The sequence below is a fragment of the Vanacampus margaritifer genome, chromosome 19 (genome assembly GCF_051991255.1).
Source record: "Vanacampus margaritifer isolate UIUO_Vmar chromosome 19, RoL_Vmar_1.0, whole genome shotgun sequence".
NCBI classification, from domain to species: Eukaryota; Metazoa; Chordata; class Actinopteri; order Syngnathiformes; family Syngnathidae; genus Vanacampus; species Vanacampus margaritifer.
This window is the reverse complement of record NC_135450.1, coordinates 16274604-16295232: the sequence shown is the minus strand read 5'-3', so window position 1 is coordinate 16295232 and position 20629 is coordinate 16274604. Positions and strand designations below refer to the sequence as shown.

The 20629-nt window shown below is 42.5% G+C and overlaps 1 protein-coding gene across 20 annotated transcripts in view; it reads left to right on the top strand.

Annotated features, from left to right (window-relative positions):
• Nucleotides 1–20538, top strand: part of afdna (afadin, adherens junction formation factor a) — a 50479-nt gene extending 29941 nt beyond the window's left edge. For 4 of the 20 annotated variants that reach the window (XM_077552841.1, XM_077552848.1, XM_077552844.1 and 1 more), the window contains 17 exons: nucleotides 604–684; nucleotides 4757–4822; nucleotides 4895–4968; nucleotides 6151–6269; nucleotides 6411–6623; nucleotides 7258–7349; nucleotides 7643–7837; nucleotides 7986–8133; nucleotides 8582–8996; nucleotides 10151–10401; nucleotides 10522–10736; nucleotides 10807–10986; nucleotides 11619–11657; nucleotides 12460–12594; nucleotides 14100–14634; nucleotides 17915–17999; nucleotides 19527–20538. In XM_077552841.1, the coding sequence (XP_077408967.1) occupies nucleotides 604–684; nucleotides 4757–4822; nucleotides 4895–4968; nucleotides 6151–6269; nucleotides 6411–6623; nucleotides 7258–7349; nucleotides 7643–7837; nucleotides 7986–8133; nucleotides 8582–8996; nucleotides 10151–10401; nucleotides 10522–10736; nucleotides 10807–10986; nucleotides 11619–11657; nucleotides 12460–12594; nucleotides 14100–14634; nucleotides 17915–17999; nucleotides 19527–19701 (3018 nt within the window). In that variant the 3' untranslated portion in view covers nucleotides 19702–20538. Of the gene's footprint in view, nucleotides 1–603; nucleotides 685–4756; nucleotides 4823–4894; nucleotides 4969–6150; nucleotides 6270–6410; nucleotides 6624–7257; nucleotides 7350–7642; nucleotides 7838–7985; nucleotides 8134–8581; nucleotides 8997–10150; nucleotides 10402–10521; nucleotides 10737–10806; nucleotides 10987–11618; nucleotides 11658–12459; nucleotides 12595–14099; nucleotides 14635–17914; nucleotides 18000–19526 lie in introns of those variants that run through there. The other 16 variants (XM_077552842.1, XM_077552845.1, XR_013289463.1 and 13 more) reach the window with 15 other exon arrangements.
• Nucleotides 20539–20629: the final 91 nt, after the last annotated feature.

Below are 20629 nucleotides of genomic sequence, written 5' to 3'. Positions count from 1 at the left end.
CGGGCTGCTCCAAACGTCGCCTCGCACGCTTTTCCCTTGTGCGCGCCACACACGGACGACGACGACAAAGGAGGCGGGAAAAACGACACGCACGCGCAAATTGGATGCAGGCGTGTTGTTTTCCCGTCTGCCACAAGCCGTTTGCATCGGACGGCGCTTGAAAGAGAATTTTCTCGTGTGATGTGGGAAGACTTGGTAACACTTGGCCTCCGCACCCACTAACTCGACCCTGTGCATCTGTGTGCGTGCGTGTGAAAGAGCGAGAGTAGGTGTGTATGTTTGTGCCAAAGTGTGCAATTGCGTGAGTGTGTGAGACATACATGTGCATTTGAGTGTTTTGTGAGAGAGAAGGGTGTGTGTGTGTGTGCGCAGCTGTAGTGCGGTTTCCATTCTTGACTGCCATCCAGCAACCAGCAGTTTCTCAGCGGTTCTCCTCCTCCTGCTCCGTCCGTCTCCCCCTTGTTTATGCGCCTCCTTCGTCCGGCCGACACGCGCCGCATTTTCTCCCGAGTTGCCAGCAGGAACCTCCGTCACTCGCTGTTGTCTCATCTTCGTCTTCTCTTTTCTCTTCTCGTCTTCCCTCCCGCACGTCTGCCACCTCAGCCAATGAGGAAGGAGCCGGAGGTGGTGACGGTGACGCTGAAGAAGCACAACGGCATGGGCCTCAGCATCGTGGCCGCCAAGGTAAGCCCGGGGGTCGACCCGCGCGCGACGACTTCTTGGAACATTTTTTTTTTAAATAATAAAGAGCTGGCGACCGGTCCGGAAATAAGCGGGATGCTTGAACCTTAGTTGGAGACGGATTTCACTGTTGAGTCTGACAAAAGCGCAAGAGACTAAACAAGAGGAATGCCGCAAGGTTCTGTTTAGCGGATTTGTTGGAAGTGCTGCTGTGGATCACTGTCCACAATGTGTAAATACTCGCCCGCGAAACACAATACCAAATCACCAAGTGGGGAAAAAAAATCCGCATCCAGATGTTCTCTGAGCAAATATTTATGCCTCCAAATATTGAATTTGTAAGGCTTTCATTAAATCACAAGGCCCCACTCACACTCAAGTTCGGTCAAACTAAACTCAAAGGAATTTAAAATGTGCAAAAATGACAAAAGGCAATTGTGCTATAAGGCTGATCATATCATAAACAGGGCTTTCACTATTGAATATTTTTAGAATTGACTATTCCATCGTCCAATTGAATAATCGGCCAACAAAAATACGGCATTAAAATGTAATGCCAAGTATTTTTTTTTCCCTGATGACTGCTTATTCACCAACTATTGTTGTTTATATGCTATTGATGAAAAGAAACCCAATAAACATCAATTCATTGATTAATTGATCAATCCCTTGGTTGTGCTGCAGGGATTCTCTTAAGCAACGAGTGTCGTTGTGGATCACATGATTGCGAGTGAAGTTTAAATATAAAACGGTTTTCCTGCTCATGGCCGCCGTTTTCCTGTGTTGGAAGGAAGGATGTCAGGAGGAAGCCTCCTTTTTGCGCTGTTTATTTTTTAACCGCTCTCTCTCTCTCTCTCTCTCTGCCTGCGCGATGGGAGCGGCAGGTAGGGAGAATTTTTTTCAAACAGCTGCTCGGATTCTCAGTCCATTGGGCTGAGCGCTGCCTTACGTAACCCGCCGCGTGTGCGCGTGTGCGCAAAGTAGTGCTCCACCTCAGTCTAACCAGCCGGCGTCCCGGCACTTTTGCGGAGGAATTTCGCTGCTGCTCAGCAACTATTAAGACTTGGCTGGTTGGAATTTAGCCTCGGCGCCTCCTGTTTTCGCAGGTGTTTGACCGCCGGAGCGTTTAAATGCTGCTTTTGAAGTTCACTGAGCTTGTCGTCGCACGTTAACAGGCAAAGAATTGTGTGTGTGTGTGTGTGTGTGTGTTTGAACCAGGACATGTGGTTCTCCGTGGTGGGCAGGAAAGATCAGGTATGTTTGTTTGAATTCAATGTCTAAAAAGGTGGCTTGAATTTAAAAGGAGATTGTGTTTTGATGTCGGTTGGATAAAGTGCGGATGTTGCACGTGTTGGTGGTAGCTGGCAGCTTTGATGGCTTTTTGGTTTGTCGTTATGCTTTGTTTGCTTTGAGGGTCACCCGGCTAATGGTTCAACTGGTGTACACGTGCACATGCAAGAAGAGCACACACTTGCTGGGAATGCGTTTGCACTTTGCAGCCATCTGCACTTTACAATTGATCCATTCTGTTATTGGTAGTTGTGCTTTGACATATTAATTTAATTTGTAATGAAAATTGTAATGGAAATTTTTTAAATACGTTGCTGCAATCCCGTTAGTCTCCCTTATACTACTTTATAAAACAAAATTGTAATGGCATAATGGAATGGAACGTAAAAATGAATTGCGACTCTTTTAGGTGTGCATGATTTGGCCACCGGGGGGCAGTATAATACAGTCATGCAGACAAACGAAGAGAAGCCTCAGATCAACTCTTGTAAAATTCTCATTTATCTGCAGAGGATAAAGAATATACAGTAAATCCCCCTTATTGGTGGGCGTTACATTCCTGAACACTCCCGCAATAAGTGAAATTAAAAAAAATGTAGAAATACACGCTAGGCATGTTAGTGTAGCATTTACGACACGTAAGATCTTCAAGCACACTTTTCAAATGATACAATTTAAACCTGCATAATATATTGAGGGAACAAGATGAATCAATGATAAAAACAATATTGTACAAACAATGTAAAAATGAAATGAAATTTTTAAAAAACGATGATGATGATGAAGCTGCCGGAATACAGTACGGGCCCATTTTTGTTTGTGTTCAAATATCGGGTTAGAACACCACAACTGTCGGTGCAAATTTTTAGCCTGTCTATGGGGTTTTCCATTATGTGTTAGCATGAAGCTAGCGGGGGCATTTTTAAGTCAAAGTTGATCGGTTGTTTTTAAAAGTGCATTCAGATTGTTGCGCATCACTCAACTTTTGTTTTGGTTTTACAATCGAGGGCTGGAACAATAAGAGAGCAGCAAAACTTTGCACGCTTTAAGTTTTACTTGTGTTTGTTTGTTTGCCCGACGTAAAACACTTGCACAAGTCAAACAATGGCTTGGAAAAAGACCCCCCTCCTCCGCCGACCCCCATGTGGTCAGCAACAATGGAGGGATGTCTGATTTCCTGTGCAGGAAAAAGTTGTTGCGCCATCTCAACAAGGCTTATTAGCGGCCACTTTTGAGCATTTGGCTTGTATTTTCACCCGTGTCTGTGTTCAATTATTAAAAGTAGCGCTTGTAGTTTTTAGTGCACATTGGGCGAGGCATGAAAATATTTACAAAGAAGAAACCTTCAGGCCCTGACGTGTTCTTGTTTGAACACGCGTGACACAATGCAAATAGGCACAGGTGCAAATTATCAGCTCGAACACTTGTGTTGGAATCTTGCGGACAAAATGAGGAATGCGTTACATTTGTGCCAAAAACGAGTTCCTGTTTGTTCCTGCTTGATTTCAACCTGTGCTTAGCCACTCCAAACGATTCCACGAGTGCAAAGTGGGAGTTGATAACTGTCGTTTCCGAACAGGCCCTTGCACTTCATTCGACTCGGATTGCAGAACAAACCTTAGCGCTCCAAGGTGCGCCTCAGTTTAGGGAAAAAATAATAATGGCCAAATATTTTAGGGAAAGATTTGATCTTTTTTGGAACAATATGTACATTTTATTCAAGATTGAAAATGTATAACATTACAGCAGAAAAACAGGACCATTCATTCATTCATTCTCAGTCCTCCTCGTAGCTCCTTTAAAGTCTTTCAAACGTCCAACACACACAAGCAACAATTCTTCCGGAACATTTTTTGGTTACACAAAAGCCATTGTCTCAAATAGTTGGAACATTTTTCCAACTTGTTCAAAGGCAAACTTCGGGCTGAGGGAAGTCAGATAACATCATTTAAGAAAAGTCTGGTTTAAAAACGAACTGCATATTAACACTTTGACTGCCAAAAAACGTTAAATAACGTTTAGTAAAATCCTATGGAGGAGTGCCAAAGACGTTAAAAGACGTTTTTTTTTTCAAAACAGAGGTGAAACTAACCATTTTCTATTGTTGATTACTGAAAAACGGAATAAGGTAGAAACAAACTTTTTGTTCTGATGAAAGATGAGAGTCCAATCTTTCATTTGGTAGAATGTGTGTTTCCATAGTCCAAACACATAATTTTCTATGGACCTCGAAAGATCAGTCAAAAATGCTTAAATCGGCTGGCACCCACGGCATCCCTTTTCTGAAAACGTCTGGCAGTCAAAGAGTTAAAGTCGTAGAAACATCAGAATTCTTAGGCACTTAAATGTAATATCTGCAATTGGCTGGCAACCATTTCAGCACCCCCGCGACTCGTGTGTGGGAGAAGCGGTTCAGAAGATTGATGGATGGATAAATGTAATAGAATTTAAAAATAAAACATTTTTAGGTGATTTTTACAGACGAAAAGTCTTTGTTTTCAACTGGTTTTCACTTTTCCCGACTCATTCAAACGCAACGTCCGAATGCTTTTCATTCAAATGACATCATATCAAATGAAAATTGCCCCCGAAAACTTGTGCAAAGGAATGCCACTAAAAATATTACTTACCAAAAGTAAATCCGCATACTCCAACTTGTAGAGACACTTATTTTTACTCAGCATGTTTCCATTCATGAGCTCAAACTGTCGTACGTCTGCTACCACTTTTAGATGGCCACGAGGTGGCGCCGCATCCTCATATTGGCTTTTGCTTCCTCCTGCAGGGCGCCGGCCAGGAGAAACTGGGCATCTACATCAAGTCGGTGGTCAAAGGAGGCGCCGCCGACATGGTTGGTACCGCAGTGACGTTGGGCGTAACCTCACACGCACACACTGAGACATTTTTTTCCCTGTCCGTGTAGGATGGACGTCTGGCCGCCGGCGACCAGTTGCTGAGCGTGGACGGACGCAGCCTGGTGGGCCTGTCGCAAGAGAGGTAAGACTTCCAAATCGTTTTCTCAGCGTTCACGCATCCCTCGCAAAAAGTCTGCTGACGCCTGCTACACCCAAGAGGGAAATTTCTGCTTTAACCACACACACACACACACACGCACACACACACGTAATGTTGATGCTTTGTGGGTGCTGGAAAAAGACAAATAAATGACGTGATATGACCACATCCCTCCAATTCAGGCCTGGGAACGATTTCCAGCCGCAAGGCAGCAGACACGTCCACATCAAAATTGAGCTGTAATAAATTTCATAATAATGCAAATATTTGTAGAGACTGGGGTCAAATTTTTTTTCAATTTTAAAAATGTGCAGAATTTGACAAGTTTTTTTCATGTTAAAGATTAGAGAGCTCTTAATATGAAAAGAAAAATGCACTGAGCTGTCACCAATGTCTTACAAATGCAATTATGCCATCTAGTGGCAGATGAATGATCAATATACAGTAACGCTCGTTTTTTTACAATACAATACATCTTTTTAATTTTAACTCCTTTTTATGAAATTTCTTTTAGTTTACATTTTTTCCACAAAACTTAGGGGGGGAATTATTGTACATTTTATTGCACATTTAGAACAGATTTAAAAATGTGCGATTAATAGTGAGTTAGCTATTGAAGCCATGTAATTAATTACAATTAAAATGTAATCGCCTGACACCCCTAAAATAGCATACATACACTAAATAGTGTTCCCAGGTGTTCTAGTAATAACAAACTATTTTAGAGTGGACGTTATGGCCCTAAAATAAAATGTCAGATTTTTTTCTTCTCCACAAATATTTGATCACCAGATTTTGAACGAACAAAAATGTTGCAAAAAATTACTAATCTTACTACTTAGCTCACATTAAGTAGTTGTGAAATTCTTCTTTCTTTGTGTTTGAGTGAATGTATTAAATTACCGCCAGTTTTTTTTTTTTAACATTCTTTTATTATTTTTTGTAAAGAACAACAGCAAAAGTGCTATTTTCATGTCATTCATGATTTAAGATACGAGTGTTTTTGTGTTCAAATTGTTTCCGATTAGGATTTCAAATTTTGTGGAAGGTAGCGATAATGTCTCCTTAAATCCAGTGGTTCTCATCTTTAACGATGAAACGCTGGTGAATGTGAGCGATTGATCCACGGGTTGATGATTTGTGGATGCCTGCGCTCTCGCCCAGGGCGGCCGAGCTGATGACCAGGACGGGATCGGTGGTGACGCTGGAGGTGGCCAAGCAGGGAGCCATTTACCACGGCCTGGCCACGCTCCTCAACCAGCCCAGCCCAATGATGCCTCGAGGTACACTTTTCATCATCTGCCAACACAAAAACAACTTCCTCAAAGCGACAACGAAATTTCCAATCCAGGAAAAACCCCCATTTTTTTTTTTTTAAGAGGAAGAATTGCGCTATGACTCACCGTCACTTCTGGTTTGTGCAGCCTCTGACCGCGGGCGCGAGAAGAACGGCAAACTGCGTCCGAAGAGCGAAGGCTTCGAGCTGTACAATAGCTCGGTGCAGAACGGCTCACCGGAGAGTCCGCAGGCTGGCTGGGACGCTTACCCTGAACCAAAGAAGATGAGCGGGGAGGACCGGCTCCTGAAAAATCGGGCCGACCACCGCTCCAGTCCCAACGTGGCCAGTAAGAACCAAGGTTATTTGAACTAAAACTAGCAAAAATTCAAAAGACAATTTTGTTAACAAAATAAAATTAAAACAAAAATGCTTTTTTAAAAACTAACACTGAAACTACTTTTTATGTTTACAAAACTAACTATAATTATAGCAAAAATGTCCTTTGTTTTAGTCTTTGGTGATTAATTTAATGCATGAGCCTTTGGGGATGATTTTTTTTTTTTTTAAAGTGGATTTATTTTGATATTAACTGGAATAAGGACGTTTGAAAGTGTGTCACAGAGAAATGACGTCATCCGGCAGCAGTCAATAGAAAAGCACCTTCAGATGATGTCGCTCCCATGGTGTTTTTTAAATATTGTGCACAAGTAATACACTTTTTTTTTTTTTTTTACACTAATACTGAAACTAACTTGAACTAAACTAAAACTAAGCCTTTATTAAATAACTAAAGCTAATAAAAACTAACAGAACCACCCTGAAAACGAATTAAAACTAACTTAATTCAAAACTCAAAACGAAATAAAAACTAACTCAAATTAAAATTCCAAAACTATAATAACCGTGGTAAGAACGCACTCTGCAATTTCCACCGAATTGACATTCTCCGGTTGTCTCTCTTTTGCACAATGAACTGAACGTTTTCTCCTCAGATCAGGGCCAGAGTCCTGCGGGCAAGCCTGTGTATTCCGCCGGTCCCGGCACCAAGATCACCTCCGTCTCCACCGGCAACCTCTGCGCTGACGTAAGTACTTTTTCATCTGGCAGCCAACCTCACCCTCCTGAGAAATTCCCGAAGACAGTGACGGGCGCCATGAAAACTATTTTGTGGGAAATTGGGATGGTTTTATATGCATCAACAATTTCCTTCGTCCTGAAATTGACAAAATAGCATTTTAGCAGCAAAAACATAAGCAATAACTATCATTAAAATAGCGCGATCTAATATTAAGAATCCTTCTCATACAAGCAAGCACTGTTTTTAGTGGCACCATGCTGTGGACCCCCCGCTTAGTGTTTACTGTCTCTTTTCCTCAGGATGAGCCTTCGCCCCCGCGCCCGGAGGCGTATCCCATCCCCACGCAAACCTACGCCCGCGAGTACTTCACCATCCCGGCATCCAAGAGCCAGGATCGCGTGGTGGGGCCTGGGCCGGGATCCTCGCAGCACTGGCAGGCCATGGAGGACAGGGAACGGCTCCCCTCGGTGGACAACATACACAACAGCATGCAGGTTCAAAAATAGTCCACACTTGGGGCTTCTTCTTATGCTCTATTTTTTTAATTATTTTTTTTTAAATATGTGCAGCACTTTGGGCAGTGTTTACTGTATTTGAAATGTGCTATATGAATCAACCTTGACTTTTTCTCTCTATCTTTAGCGGGTCAACCACACCCAGGAGGACATGTACCCTATGCCCGGAGTTCTGAGGCCGGATGAGCGCATGCAGCAACACTACCAGCAGGAGTACCAACACCGAGACATGGACTACCAGCACAGAGATCTGGACTATCAGAGAGGACCTCCGGGTAAGAAGCTTAATTTAGCTGGAACCAACTGAACTGTCATTTTCATCAATAATTTGAATTGTGCATGAAAGGCGTCTTCAAAAAAAAATGCATGTGAGCTCACAAAAACTGTTAAAATTGTTGGAATGATTAACCGGTTGGACCCAAGTCAGGATTATGCTACAAAACATTTTTTAAACAGCAATTCCGTTCCCTATTGAGGGGCAACCCTCCATTTTGTAAATGTACACAATTTTCGATTCCGTCATTTTTGTAAGCCTGTCAACAACAAACGAGAGTCCAGTTGGCTCCAAAAGTTCCTCCTTCTAGAGGGGCAACCCTCCATTTTGTAAATGTACACAATTTTCGATTCCGTCATTTTTGCAAGCCTGTCAACAACAAACGAGAGTCCAGTTGGCTCCAAAAGTTCCTCCTTCTAGTTGTAATGTGGCTTTGCGGTTGTTTTCAGGTGTCGCCGCAGGGGACCACTGGCTTCCTCAGCAACAGGTTTCGTCCTCGCTGGAGTCGTCCACGTCCAGCCAGGAGCACCTCAACTTCTCGGCGTCGTCCACGTCGTCCGGGAAGAACCAGAAGACTGGACCGGGCCGCTGGAAGACACCCAACGCCCCGACGCACACCCCGCACGCCGTGCCTCCGCACTCGGCCCAGGCGCCGTCCCGCTCGGACCTGCCGCCGCCCCCTCCCCCGCCGCCGGCCACCTACCCGGATGCCTACGACCCGTACGAGCCCCACGCCGAGATGCCTCTGCCACCGCCGCCTGCCGCCGTCAACTCTGCGACGGCACAGCAAGCCGCAGACCGCAAGAAGCGCGAAGAGCAACAACGCTGGTATGAGAAGGAGAAAGCTCGTCTGGAGGAGGAGAGGTACTTCACAGATTTTTTTTATTTTTATTATTCCACTCTTTTTAAGATATTTTTTACTAGGGGTGTCAAAACTAGTGCATTCATTTAAAATTACTTTAATTAATTAACGCCACAATTTTTTTTTAACATGCGATTAATGACCGTCCCTTACTTAGAAAGCTTGTAGTGGGGGAATTCCAGTCGCAACGCAGTAGACATGTCCACGTAATAAATTTAATAATAATGCATATATTTGTGGAGACTGGGGTCAAGTTGTATTTTACAATTTTAAAAATGTGCAAAATTTCACAAAGTTACTTCATGTTAAAGATTAGAGAGCTCTTAACTCATTCACTGCCATTGACGGCTACAGACGTCAAAAATGAATTAAAACTATTTCTATTAGTTTAACATTTTTTTCCCACTTTTGTTATCAAGAGTATGAAAACCTAGAATTTTTTTATTGTACATTTAGAACAGATAAAAACATTTGTGATTAATCGTGTTAACTATTAAAGTCATGCGTTTAATTACAATTAAAAATTGTAATTGCCTGCCGCCCCTGATTTTTAACTAGCTTTTCTTTTCTTTAAAAAAAAAAGATTATTAAAAAAAATTGTCTAGGTTTTCATACTCTTGTTAACAAAAGTGGAAAAAAAATGCTAAACTAATAGAAATAGTTCAAAGGAATTGTTGGCGTTTATAGGCGCCAATGGCAGTGAATGAGTTAATATGAAAAGTAAAATGCACTGGGCTGTCACCAATATCTTACAAATGCAATTAAGCCATCTAGTGGCAGAAAAAATTACCTCAACACAAATCAATAAGACACTTTTTTTTTTTATTTTTTTTTTACAGTATACTACATCTTTTTAACTCAATTTATGAATTATTATGAAATGACTGTATCAATGACTAAAAGATGCAGCCATATTTTTATTAATGTATTCCCCCCACACTTTTTAGTTAACATATGAAACTGAGGGGAATTTTTTTTTTTACATTTTATTGTACATTTAGGACAGATATAAAATTTGCGATTAATTGTAAGTTAACTATTGAAGTAATGCAATTAATTATGATTAAAAAAAATTATCACCTGACGCCCCCCTCCTTATTCCCACATTGTTGATTATTCCACATTGTCTAAAACAAATGTGTGACGATTCCAACAGGGAGAGGAAGAGGAGGGAGCAGGAGAGGAAGCTGGGCCAGATCCGGGCCAACCCCGTCATGCCAGTCCAGCCTCACAACAACGGCGGCACCATGCCGCCCCATCCGCCCCACCACCACCCGCACCAGCAGCCGCCCCCTCCATCCTCCATGGGCCCGCCTCACGCGTACCCACCCTTGCAGCCTCCCTCCAGACCCGAGAAGCTGGCCAGCCTGCCTCGGTCGGCCGTGCCTCCTGCCTCCAATCCTCCAGGTAGTCTCTGTCGCCAAAAACCTGCCGCCTTGTCTTTGTTGTAATCGGATTCGCCCTTGACAATTGTGACATGTTTTTGCGGTTCAATAATAATATTCTTTGAAAACTCTTTGTCTCCAGCAGGTATGGACACGGTAATCCGGGACCTCCTGCCCCAGCAGCAGCCTCGCACCATCGAGCGGCGAGACCTGCAGTACATCACAATCAGCAAGGAGGAGCTGACCAGCGACAGCCTCTCGCCCGACCCCTGGAAGCGGGACGCCCGCGAGAAGGCCGAGAAGCAGCAGCAGCTTCACATCGTCGACCTCCTGGACAAGGAGATCCAGGAGCTTCAGGTGAGCAAAGACATGTTTGACTCCACCCTAAAGGTTCACGGACTTAGGATGAGCTGCCGTTTTTGCTCAGGCCAAGCCAGAGCGCACAGCCGAGGAAAGCGACCGTCTGCGCAAGCTGATGCTGGAGTGGCAGTTCCAGAAGCGTCTGCAGGAGTCCAAGCAGAGCGACGAGGACGAAGAGGAGGAGGATGACGAGGACGTGGACACCATGATGATCATGCAGAGGCTGGAGGCCGAGAAGCGAGCCAGGGTGAGTGAACCAAAACACTTTTGGGGGGTCTTTGATGGTAAGACGTTAACACAAAAAAAAAAAAAAAGTGGGTGGGGAAGAAAATAAAAGCTGCTAGCGGGGCCAAAAGCAAAGCCAGTGAATGCGCATCCGCAACATGCTTCTGCCATCGCTTTGCCATGTGAAGCTGCTTCAATGCGATTGGCTGGAGGGTCGAGTGGTGATGTCACACAAGATAGCTTTCAGAGGTACGAGTAAAGATGGAGCAGCTGGTTGGGCCTGGAGAGCAGGAAAGTGGGTAGCAGACAGGAAATGGAGCTTGCTCTTCACTGGCCCCTTTCACGCTGCCTTTGTCCAAGGTGAAACCGGAGAGAGCATTTTTTTTTATCACCTTTTGTACGATGTTGAAGATTCGACTTGGCCAGCGTGAAACGGGCTGGTGATTCGAGTGCAGCCAATGTTTTGACTCGTCTGTATGTCCTCCCTGCCTTCTAATTTCCAGCTTCCTCTTCCTGCCTCTTTTTTTTTTTTTTTTGGGTGCTAATTCACGTCCATGTTCTCCTGCACTTGCACCCCCACCCCCACCCCCTTTCTGTCCTCCCTTTCTTCCCCTCTCACGCTGTACTCTTCTTCTTCCTCTTCTTGTTCTGCAGCAGCAGACTGCTGTCCCAGCTATCTCTGTTCTAGATTTGGTATGTTTCTTCCTGTTAATGATCAAAACCCTGCCTCCCCGTTAACCCCGCCTCACTTCCTGTTTCCTACCTGGGAGGGTGGGTGGGGGGGGCGCCCACCTGACCCGTGTCCCGCCAGCCACCAACCATTCATCATTGTGGTTGTGGGGGCGGAGGGGGGTGGATGCTGTTTGTTGTTGTTTTTTGTCTCTTTGTCCACTCAAAATGTATTTGGCGGGTTGCCGTGGCAACACTTTTGAGTGCATAGGAAGGTGGCACCCTGCATGGCTGTGTGGCGGGTTGTGTTTCATGCATGACCGGCAAGGGGGGGCGGTCGAAAGATGTCATCGTGATGGTTTGACTTTCTGATGCATGTGTGTGTGTTAGGGCTGGTTGAAACAAATTTGAAATAAATAAAATATTATATATATGTGAACTTGGGTAAGTACATTCTATTATTACAGCACTTTACAAAATGATTTACATCCTTAAAATACCAAAAATATAAAATATAATAAATATTATATACATGATATATAATAAAATAAAACAGAAAACACAGTCACAAAAATAAAAAAAAATTATCAATAATAAATTGCAATAAAATTAATCAATAAATATAGATTATTTGCCCGTCTCTTTGTGCCATGTTTGTGTGTGGGCGTGTGTGGTCTGCATGCGCACGCTGCTGCTCCCCTCAGGAGTAACATGACATCACACATGACAAGTGCGTCTTTATGTGGTCGTTGCGAGTGAGCGACAGACGTCCCTTCTCATTCATTTCTTTTTTTTTTTGCGTGCACGTCGTCGTCCCCGTGTCCAGTTGCAAGACGAAGAGCGGCGGCGCAAACAGCAGCTGGAAGAGATTCGCAAGCGGGAGGCGGACGAGCGGAGCAAACAGGAGGAGGAACGGCGGTGGCGGGAGGAGGAGAGAGTCAAGCGGGAGGCGGCGGAGAAGGTCAAGCCTCGCTTTGATTTATTGATTTACTTGAAGATGGATTTATTTAGCTTTCTTGTGCCCACCTCATATTTACTATTTTTTGGATACCTTCAAAAATGTACGTGCATTGAGTGCTAGAAAATCATCATACAGCTTGTTTTTTTTTCTACTTTGGCCTTAATCTAAGGAGACTCCGACATGGCATGGACCATCATTTGTGAAAACTAAAATCATAAAACTAGAAGTTCTGTGAGGATTTTTTAGTTGTAAGGAAAGAACTAAATATTCAATGATGATAATCAAACACCCGTGTTCTGTGCATGTCCATTTTTGACCATGAAGGTGTCCAAAGCTTACGGGGAAGAAAGGAGAAACATGTTATTCAGTCTCTTATAACTCCCTTGCATGCCTGAGGTGGGCATCCGGATTAAATATGTAAATATGGCGCCATGACGTCATCTTGACACAAGCCACACATTCCAAAAAAACAACCAACGGTCTGATCAGGTGTTCATTCGTCCTCGTGTTGGTGCTGAAATCAAACACACCTGACGCCCGTCATCATCAGCATCCCCATCAGACCGCTGGTTGTTCCAAGTCACTTCTCAAATATGACTTGCTTGCCCATGGATGACTGTTGCAGTATTTAATTTATGAGGCTATGTCGACGCACACGTTGATGTGCAGCTGTCCTTTCTGAGACACGAGATTAACAATAACCACTTTTAAAGCTGGTCTGTGTAGAATCTAGTCATCCAGGTCATGCTAATCTGCAAAGGTTGAATCGAGGCAACTAAACTTAATCTGGTTCGTAGAAGACTTTTCACCTTTAATCCAAAAACTTGGATTGCTGTTGTGTGTTTTTTGGAGAGTGAATTTCTTCAGGATCATAATTGGCTAAAATTGCCTTTGATCACGTTAGTACTTGTGTATGTGTGGACATAGCCTGGTACAGTCATTTAATGTCAATTCTGAATTGCATGTTGCGTCCCCATGACTCCACCCCCCCCCCCCCCCCCCCACAGGTGATGTGCCATTGTGCTCACCTCCAGTATGTTTGTTGTCATGTCAGATGTCATTCAGTCAATTGTTTTGGATGCTTTTAAGTTATTATTATTATCATTATCACACCCTGTCCACCCGCCAGCCCTCCCTGCATACACGCACATTTTCACACTCACCCGCTCCTCATCCATTTTCACAAAAACCCTCAGGTTCGTCACCGGATGAGTCGTAGCAGTTTACTTTGAGCCCGTAACAAATATTTAGTGTGATTCCCAACCCGACAAGTGATGTCAGCTGGACGGGCACAGCACCCGGAGCGGATGGTCTACCACTCGATAGCAGGAATCCAAGCGCTGACGTCAAAAAGTGCCCCGCAAGCTACATCAGCACACATGCACACACACACACACACACTCATGCACACACACACAGCGGAGGCAGTGGTGGACGTAGGTAGGGTAGAAGGGGGCGTCCCCAGACGGAGGTGAACGTCAACTAACGACTTGTCCCCCCCCCAGAGGAGGCAGGAGGAGGAGTACTACACCCGCCTGGAGGCGGAGCGGCGCCGGCAGCACGAGGAAGCCGAGCGCAAGCTGCTGTCGCCGGACGAGCCGGCCAGTCTGTATCGGCCCCCGCTGCCCAGGGACTACCAGCCCCCCGCCCCGCACAACCCTACTAACACCCCCCCGCCACCCCCGCAGAGAAACGCCTCCTACCTCAAAACGCAGGTGGCCTCGCCCGACACGCTCTACACGGCCAAGTTTGTCGCCTACGCCGGCGACGAGGAGGATGAGGAGGAGGGCGGCGGCGGCCAATCAGGTCAGCTCAAGCTGTCTGCCACCCGCAAGTCGTACGGCGACCTCCCGGCCCCCGCCGGTGGCGCCGCCCAGCTCCGCCGCGGACGGCCGCAGCCGCCGCCCACTGCACGCAAACCCCGGCCGCTCTCGGACGGCATCTTCCTGTCTAGCTCCTTCCAGCCGCCCAGCGCCAACAACTCCAACAGTACAGGGCCGCCCCCCCTCCCCGCCAAGCCCGGCGTGGGCCCCCCAAGAGGTGGGAAATGTAGAAGCAGAGAAGTAGAGAGAGCGAGCGCGAGGGGGAGGCTCGCCACAGCGCCCTCCGCAGGCCCAGGACCTCCCTCTCAATCGCTCACGCCCTTTTAGTCGTCTAGAACGTCTTCTAGCTCATCCTCCACTTTTTGTCTTCTTTGTACGTCCTTCATCAAGACCCTTGCACACACAAAAAACAGACTTGCTACTCGATAGTGAACCCGTCGCTGTGGTGAGCGACCAAGAAACAAACCAAAACAATTGCAAATAATGAACTGGAAATGTGTATCATCGTGTGGTACGGCTCCCTCTAGTGGTATGTGAACGAATCTACCTCAGCAAAGTTCATTTGAATTTTAATGCTTTTCCAGTTAATGTTTAAAAACAGTTTTTAAACATTTATTTAAGTAGAATTTTTATTTAAAAATTTTAAAAAATTACAATGAGTTTTAATTGAATCATTTCTGCTGATTTTTAAAGATACTACTTGGCGTAAACGATTCATTGAAAAAAAAAAAATTCCAATAGTTTTTAAATAAACTGAAAGCAACTGAGCCCCCAAAAGTTTTGAACAATAGTGTACAGTATATTGCAAACTCTCTTTAGTTGAGAATTTTCCGTACGTTATGCCATTAAAAGCCGACCCGATGTTAACTTCCACCGCTACCAAAAGTAAGTCAGCACCATTCTCTTTATATCCGGGGATCAGGTAAAAAAAAAATAAAAAACACATGAGGGCGATCGGGTCCAAAAGAAATACAAATAAAATTTGGTAAATTTTTCAGCAAATTAAAAAATTTGGCAAATATGCGGGGAGCAATTTTAAATGTCGAACGTGTTTCCAGACAAAAAGTCCAGTTGAACTTTTTGTGTGTGTAGCGGGCTCCTATTGAAATTTCCTCCCTCTCCACCAGCCAATCAGATGGTTTCTTTTCATGTGGGTTGTTTTTCCTCCTTCATATTTTTGGGTGTTTCTTCGTCATCCTCCTGAGCCCCGTCCCCCCCCCCCCCCCCAAACCCTCCCGGCCACAATCAGCCAAGAAAAAGCAATGGATAATCACGCCTCCACGTTTCCTTGTAGATTGACACCCATCAGAGCCAATCACTCAATCGACCAATCATAGTACTGTTGGTGTTGTCGCTACCCCGTCGGCTGCCTGCCGCTTTGGCCACGCCCCTTTCCTGCCCTGCGTGCCTGCTGCAAACTGAACGGATGCTTGACGATTCTCTTTGTCTGCTTTGCTGCCACCTGCTGGTGACTATTTGCAGTGACTCCATTAGACGGCACCGCAGCAAGGTTTAAGATAGCTTGTTGTTTTAAGAGATTTTAGTTCTTGTTTAGTTAAGCTACTAATAAAATAAAGTAGACTCAATATTGCATTACAAAGAAAGTTGGAATATTGTTAGAAAAAGTCTTAAATATTGTGAGGAAAATGGTCAATAGGTGAGGTTAAAGTCGTCTTTGAACACAAGAAGTCTGAAATAAAATGTTTGGGTGAGGGAAAAAAAGAACCTCATACAACTTTTTCTAAACGGCTAAACTTGAGAAAACGGGCGAGCCTTGATTGGTCATCACCCTCAGCAACAGTCAACAAACAGCAAGTGGCAAAATGGCCGCCCCTGAGATGGAGAAAAATTCATTTACTTCCCCTTTTAAACCATTACACAACTTACCCTTAAGCTAAATGCTAACACATATTGTAATACAAAACGCCATAGACGAGCTATTAAATAGCATTTACCTAATGTCGACTTTGAAATAAACCCAAAAGAAATAAATAGTCTTGACATCTTGGATAGTCAAAAAAACAAAAATCCTTTCACATGTTCATTTGACCTCTCGTTAAAAAACAAACAAAAAATACAAATATTTGAGGGTTTAGTGTGCGTCGCCGCGAGTTTGCAGACAAAGAGAATCTTCCAGACGAGCCAACTTTGCTTGTAGTTGCACCCGAGGAAATCCGCTGGCCACTAACTCCACCGCTCAGCAGGCTTGACATCTTTTGCTTGTTTGACACCGTGTGCACGCTAACGCGGCTTCTAGCGGCTGCTGCTATTACTCGCCACCGCCGCCGCCTTCTTCCTTCTCCTTCTTCTTCTTCTTCTTCTTCTTCTTCTCATGTCTCGTCGGACTCCTTCAGATGATTCTGATGATTCGCAATTATTCAAATTGGTTCACACAACCAGCGTTTACTTGGAGATCGCCTCTTAATCTATTTGAAATGTGCTCATCGTGTAATCCTGACCTGGTGAAGCAGCATGTGGTTCAAAGATCAAGCTTGTCAGCGTAAAATAGTGTCCTTTACATTCATTTATAATTTTTTTTATTTAGTTATCTTGTTATAAGTTAATAGTTTTTTTTTTTATAAAGAAATTCGTTTTTATTCATAAAAAACAAAAAATGTTCATGATATTTTAATAAATTATTTTTTTGTAAATAAAAATGTAACGGTTTTCATACTTTTATTGCATTTTATTAATAACATTTAAGCACAGTTTCAAAAATATAAATTTTCAAACTTATTAAATTATTGCTAATAAATTTAGTGTATAGAAATTTTGAACTCACATTTTATTTATTTATTATGTAAGAGTTGTTTTTATTAAATTATTGGTTAATTGATTTGTCAAAATAAAAAAGTATTTTTTTATATTAGCATTTTTAAAATTATCTAGAATTGGCATTTTATTTATTTTTATTCAAGTAATAGCTTTTGGAAAATATAATGAATGAGCAAATTTATTGTCAAAATACAAATGAATTAAAAGTACAATTTAAACAATCACATTAAATCTAAAAATACTAAATAAGTATACCATTTTTTAAATGATATAGAATTTACATTTTATTTTATTCAAGTAATTTTGGTAAATAATATAAGGAATGAGCAGACTAGTTTGTTGTTGTCTACTGCATTGTACGACTCGCGATACAATTTCTCCTCTTAGTTGGAGGAAATCGAGTAGAAAAGCAACTTTTTTTTGCAAATTCTTCTTGCTGGATGTGCGGGACCTTCCCGGTTCTTTGCTGCTCTGCAACTTTTGTTTCCTTCCTCTAGAACTTTGTTGACTTCCTTCCTTTGTGCTCGGGCCGCTCTGTCCTCTCAATATAATGCCCAACGTTTGAGATCCACGCCGAGCCGAGGAGAAGCCGCCGGATGCGTCAAGAAGAACCCGAAGGGCCGCCGTCCGGCAGGCTCCCATCCGGCGGCTTCTCCGCGGCTCGGCGCGACGTCTCGGTCCCGCGTGTGAAAAGGCTTCTGACCCGCTCGTGTCGCCAACAGGATTCAACTCGTACACTGGAAACTCGGCAGGAGTTGTAGGATCCGGAGAGTTCTACAAGGACCCGAGGGATAAATGGGCCAAGAGGTGAGTGACTTCCTCCCTGCGCCGACCATTCCCGCTGTGAACCGTCATCTTTGCCATGTTGACCGGCTTATAATAATTTTGCATTTTTCATTATATATAATATATCATTGAGTTTTGTTTTCAGCTTTTAGGTGTTTTTTTGTTGTTGTTGAAAATATGTTTTTAGTTTCGCGGTAGTTTATGTATTTATTAACATGGAGTATTTGTAAAGTGCGAGATAAAAAAAAAAAAGTGACTTAAGTATTGCGTAATAAAGTAAATTACATTTTTTAAATGAGTGTTAACATCAATACCAAAATAATTAATTAATTAAATTAATTAATTTATAAGACAAAAAGGACATTTTCACAATAATTTGTTTGTTTAAATGTAAGATGCTATTTCATTTACTTTTATTTTTTTTAAAGCATTTTTTCTTACTTTATTTTTTTTTTTACAGACAAAAAGAGCATTTTCACAATCATTAGTTTTAAAATGTAAGATGTAATTTCAGTTACTTTTATTTTTTTAAGCATTTTTCTTTTTTGGACAGACAAAAAGGACATTTTCACAATCATTAGTTTTAGTAATTTCAGTTACTTTTATTTTTTCTTAGGCATTTTTCCTTTTTTGGGGAGTGGGGGGGGGCAAAGACAAAAAGTAAGGACATCTGCACAATAATTAGTTTTAAAATGGAAGATGCAATTTCATTTACTTTTATTTTTTTAAAGCATTTTTCTTTCTTTCTTTTTTTTTTTTACAGACAAAAAGAGCATTTTCACAATCATTAGTTTTAAAATGTAAGATGTAATTTCAGTTACTTTTATTTTTTTAAGCATTTTTCTTTTTTGGACAGACAAAAAGGACATTTTCCCAATCATTAGTTTTAGTAATTTCAGTTACTTTTATTTTTTCTTAGGCATTTTTCCTTTTTTGGGGAGTGGGGGGGCAAAGACAAAAAGTAAGGACATCTGCACAATAATTAGTTTTAAAATGGAAGATGCAATTTCATTTACTTTTATTTTTTTAAAGCATTTTTCTTTCTTTCTTTCTTTTTTTTTTACAGACAAAAAGAACATTTTCACAATAATTAGTTTTAAAATGGAAGATGTAATTTCAGTTACTTTTATTTTTTAAAGCATTTTTCTTATTTTTAAAAAGAGACAAAAAGTTGGGACATTTTTACAATCATTATAGTGTGAGATTTAATTTCAATTTTTTATTTATTTATTATTTTATTATTTATTTATTTTTACTTTTATTTTAACAAAAATAATTTCCCACTTATTTTAACATGAACTATAATAACCATTGCTAAACGTTTTCAAGTATCTGCCATGACACCCATCAAAAGCTGTGCTGATCTCAAAGCAATGCAACACTGCCATCTACTGGCCGCTGTTTGCCACAACACACGTTAAAGCCTGAATTTCCAATTTCACCGACAAGCCAGGCGAAAACCCTCTTGCATGCCTTCCTATTGAAAAACACACTTGAGCAAAATATAAAATGTAAGTCCGTTAAATGGAACGTTGTGGTGGTGTGCAGTCAGGAGCAGGAGAACATCCCGAGCGGCGGCGGCGGCGACGGCGGCGCCCCCCCCGAGAGTTTGACGTTCAAGGAGCGTCAGCGTCTGTTCTCTCAGGGCAAGGAGGTGTCCAACAAGGTGAAGGCGTCGCGCAAGCTGATGGAGCTGGAGAACGAGCTCAATACCAAGCAGTGAGACCGCAGCACACCTTCCACCTTGCACATTTTTTTTTTTTTGTTGTTGTTTTTATCGAAGCTGTGGATGCTTGCAGTGACTTTTGACCTCTTCCTGCCCTTTCCTACCACACATGTAAGGAGAAGCACTGTACAAATGTTGTAATTCTAACGGCATATTCTATTTTTTATGTTGGTAAAATGGTGCTGGTGGGAGGGAGGGAGGAAGGGGACGGCCTGGAAATTAGCAAGATTATGCTCATTTTAAGTTTTTTTTTTTTTTTAAATAGCTTACAGAGATTTTAAGCAGTTAGCTTTTACACCCTTCGACCAACTGACGACATTTTATTTGACCCGTTTTAAACTCAACACTGTTGCTTCTTTCAATATCGAAGCCAGGCAGCACCATCTTTTTGTTTTGTTCTTTTTTTGGAAGGGGGAGGGGGAGGGGGGTGATATTTTACGGATATTGTTGATCTCCAAGTGCACAACTTAACTGTAAATATTTGCCACTCGGACTACTGTACAAGCCCAAAAACAACGATGACACTAACTATAAGAGGACCAACAAAGTCTTTGAACTGTTTCCGACCTTCGTTAACTAACTAAATCTGTTGTTTTTTTTTTGTTGTTTTTTTTGGGAGCTGCTGTGTGACTTTAATTCAACAAATGAGATATCCGTTAAAAAAAAAAAAAGAAAAGGTGATTTTCAGTGTTTTCACAGCAAAACTGGTTTCACATCCGATGTTCACCTCTTCCTGGTTTTGGGTTTTCCAGTTGAACAGAATCACTACAAGGTTTTCATGTTTAGCCTGTTTTTTGTAAATCGTTAATAAATACAGATTTTCCAACAACCGCAGCCCGCCAAGTGTTGTCTTTATTTTTTAAAGAGCAGACACAAGTAAGTACACATTTCCCATACTTTCAAGTACAAATTCTGCCTATACGAC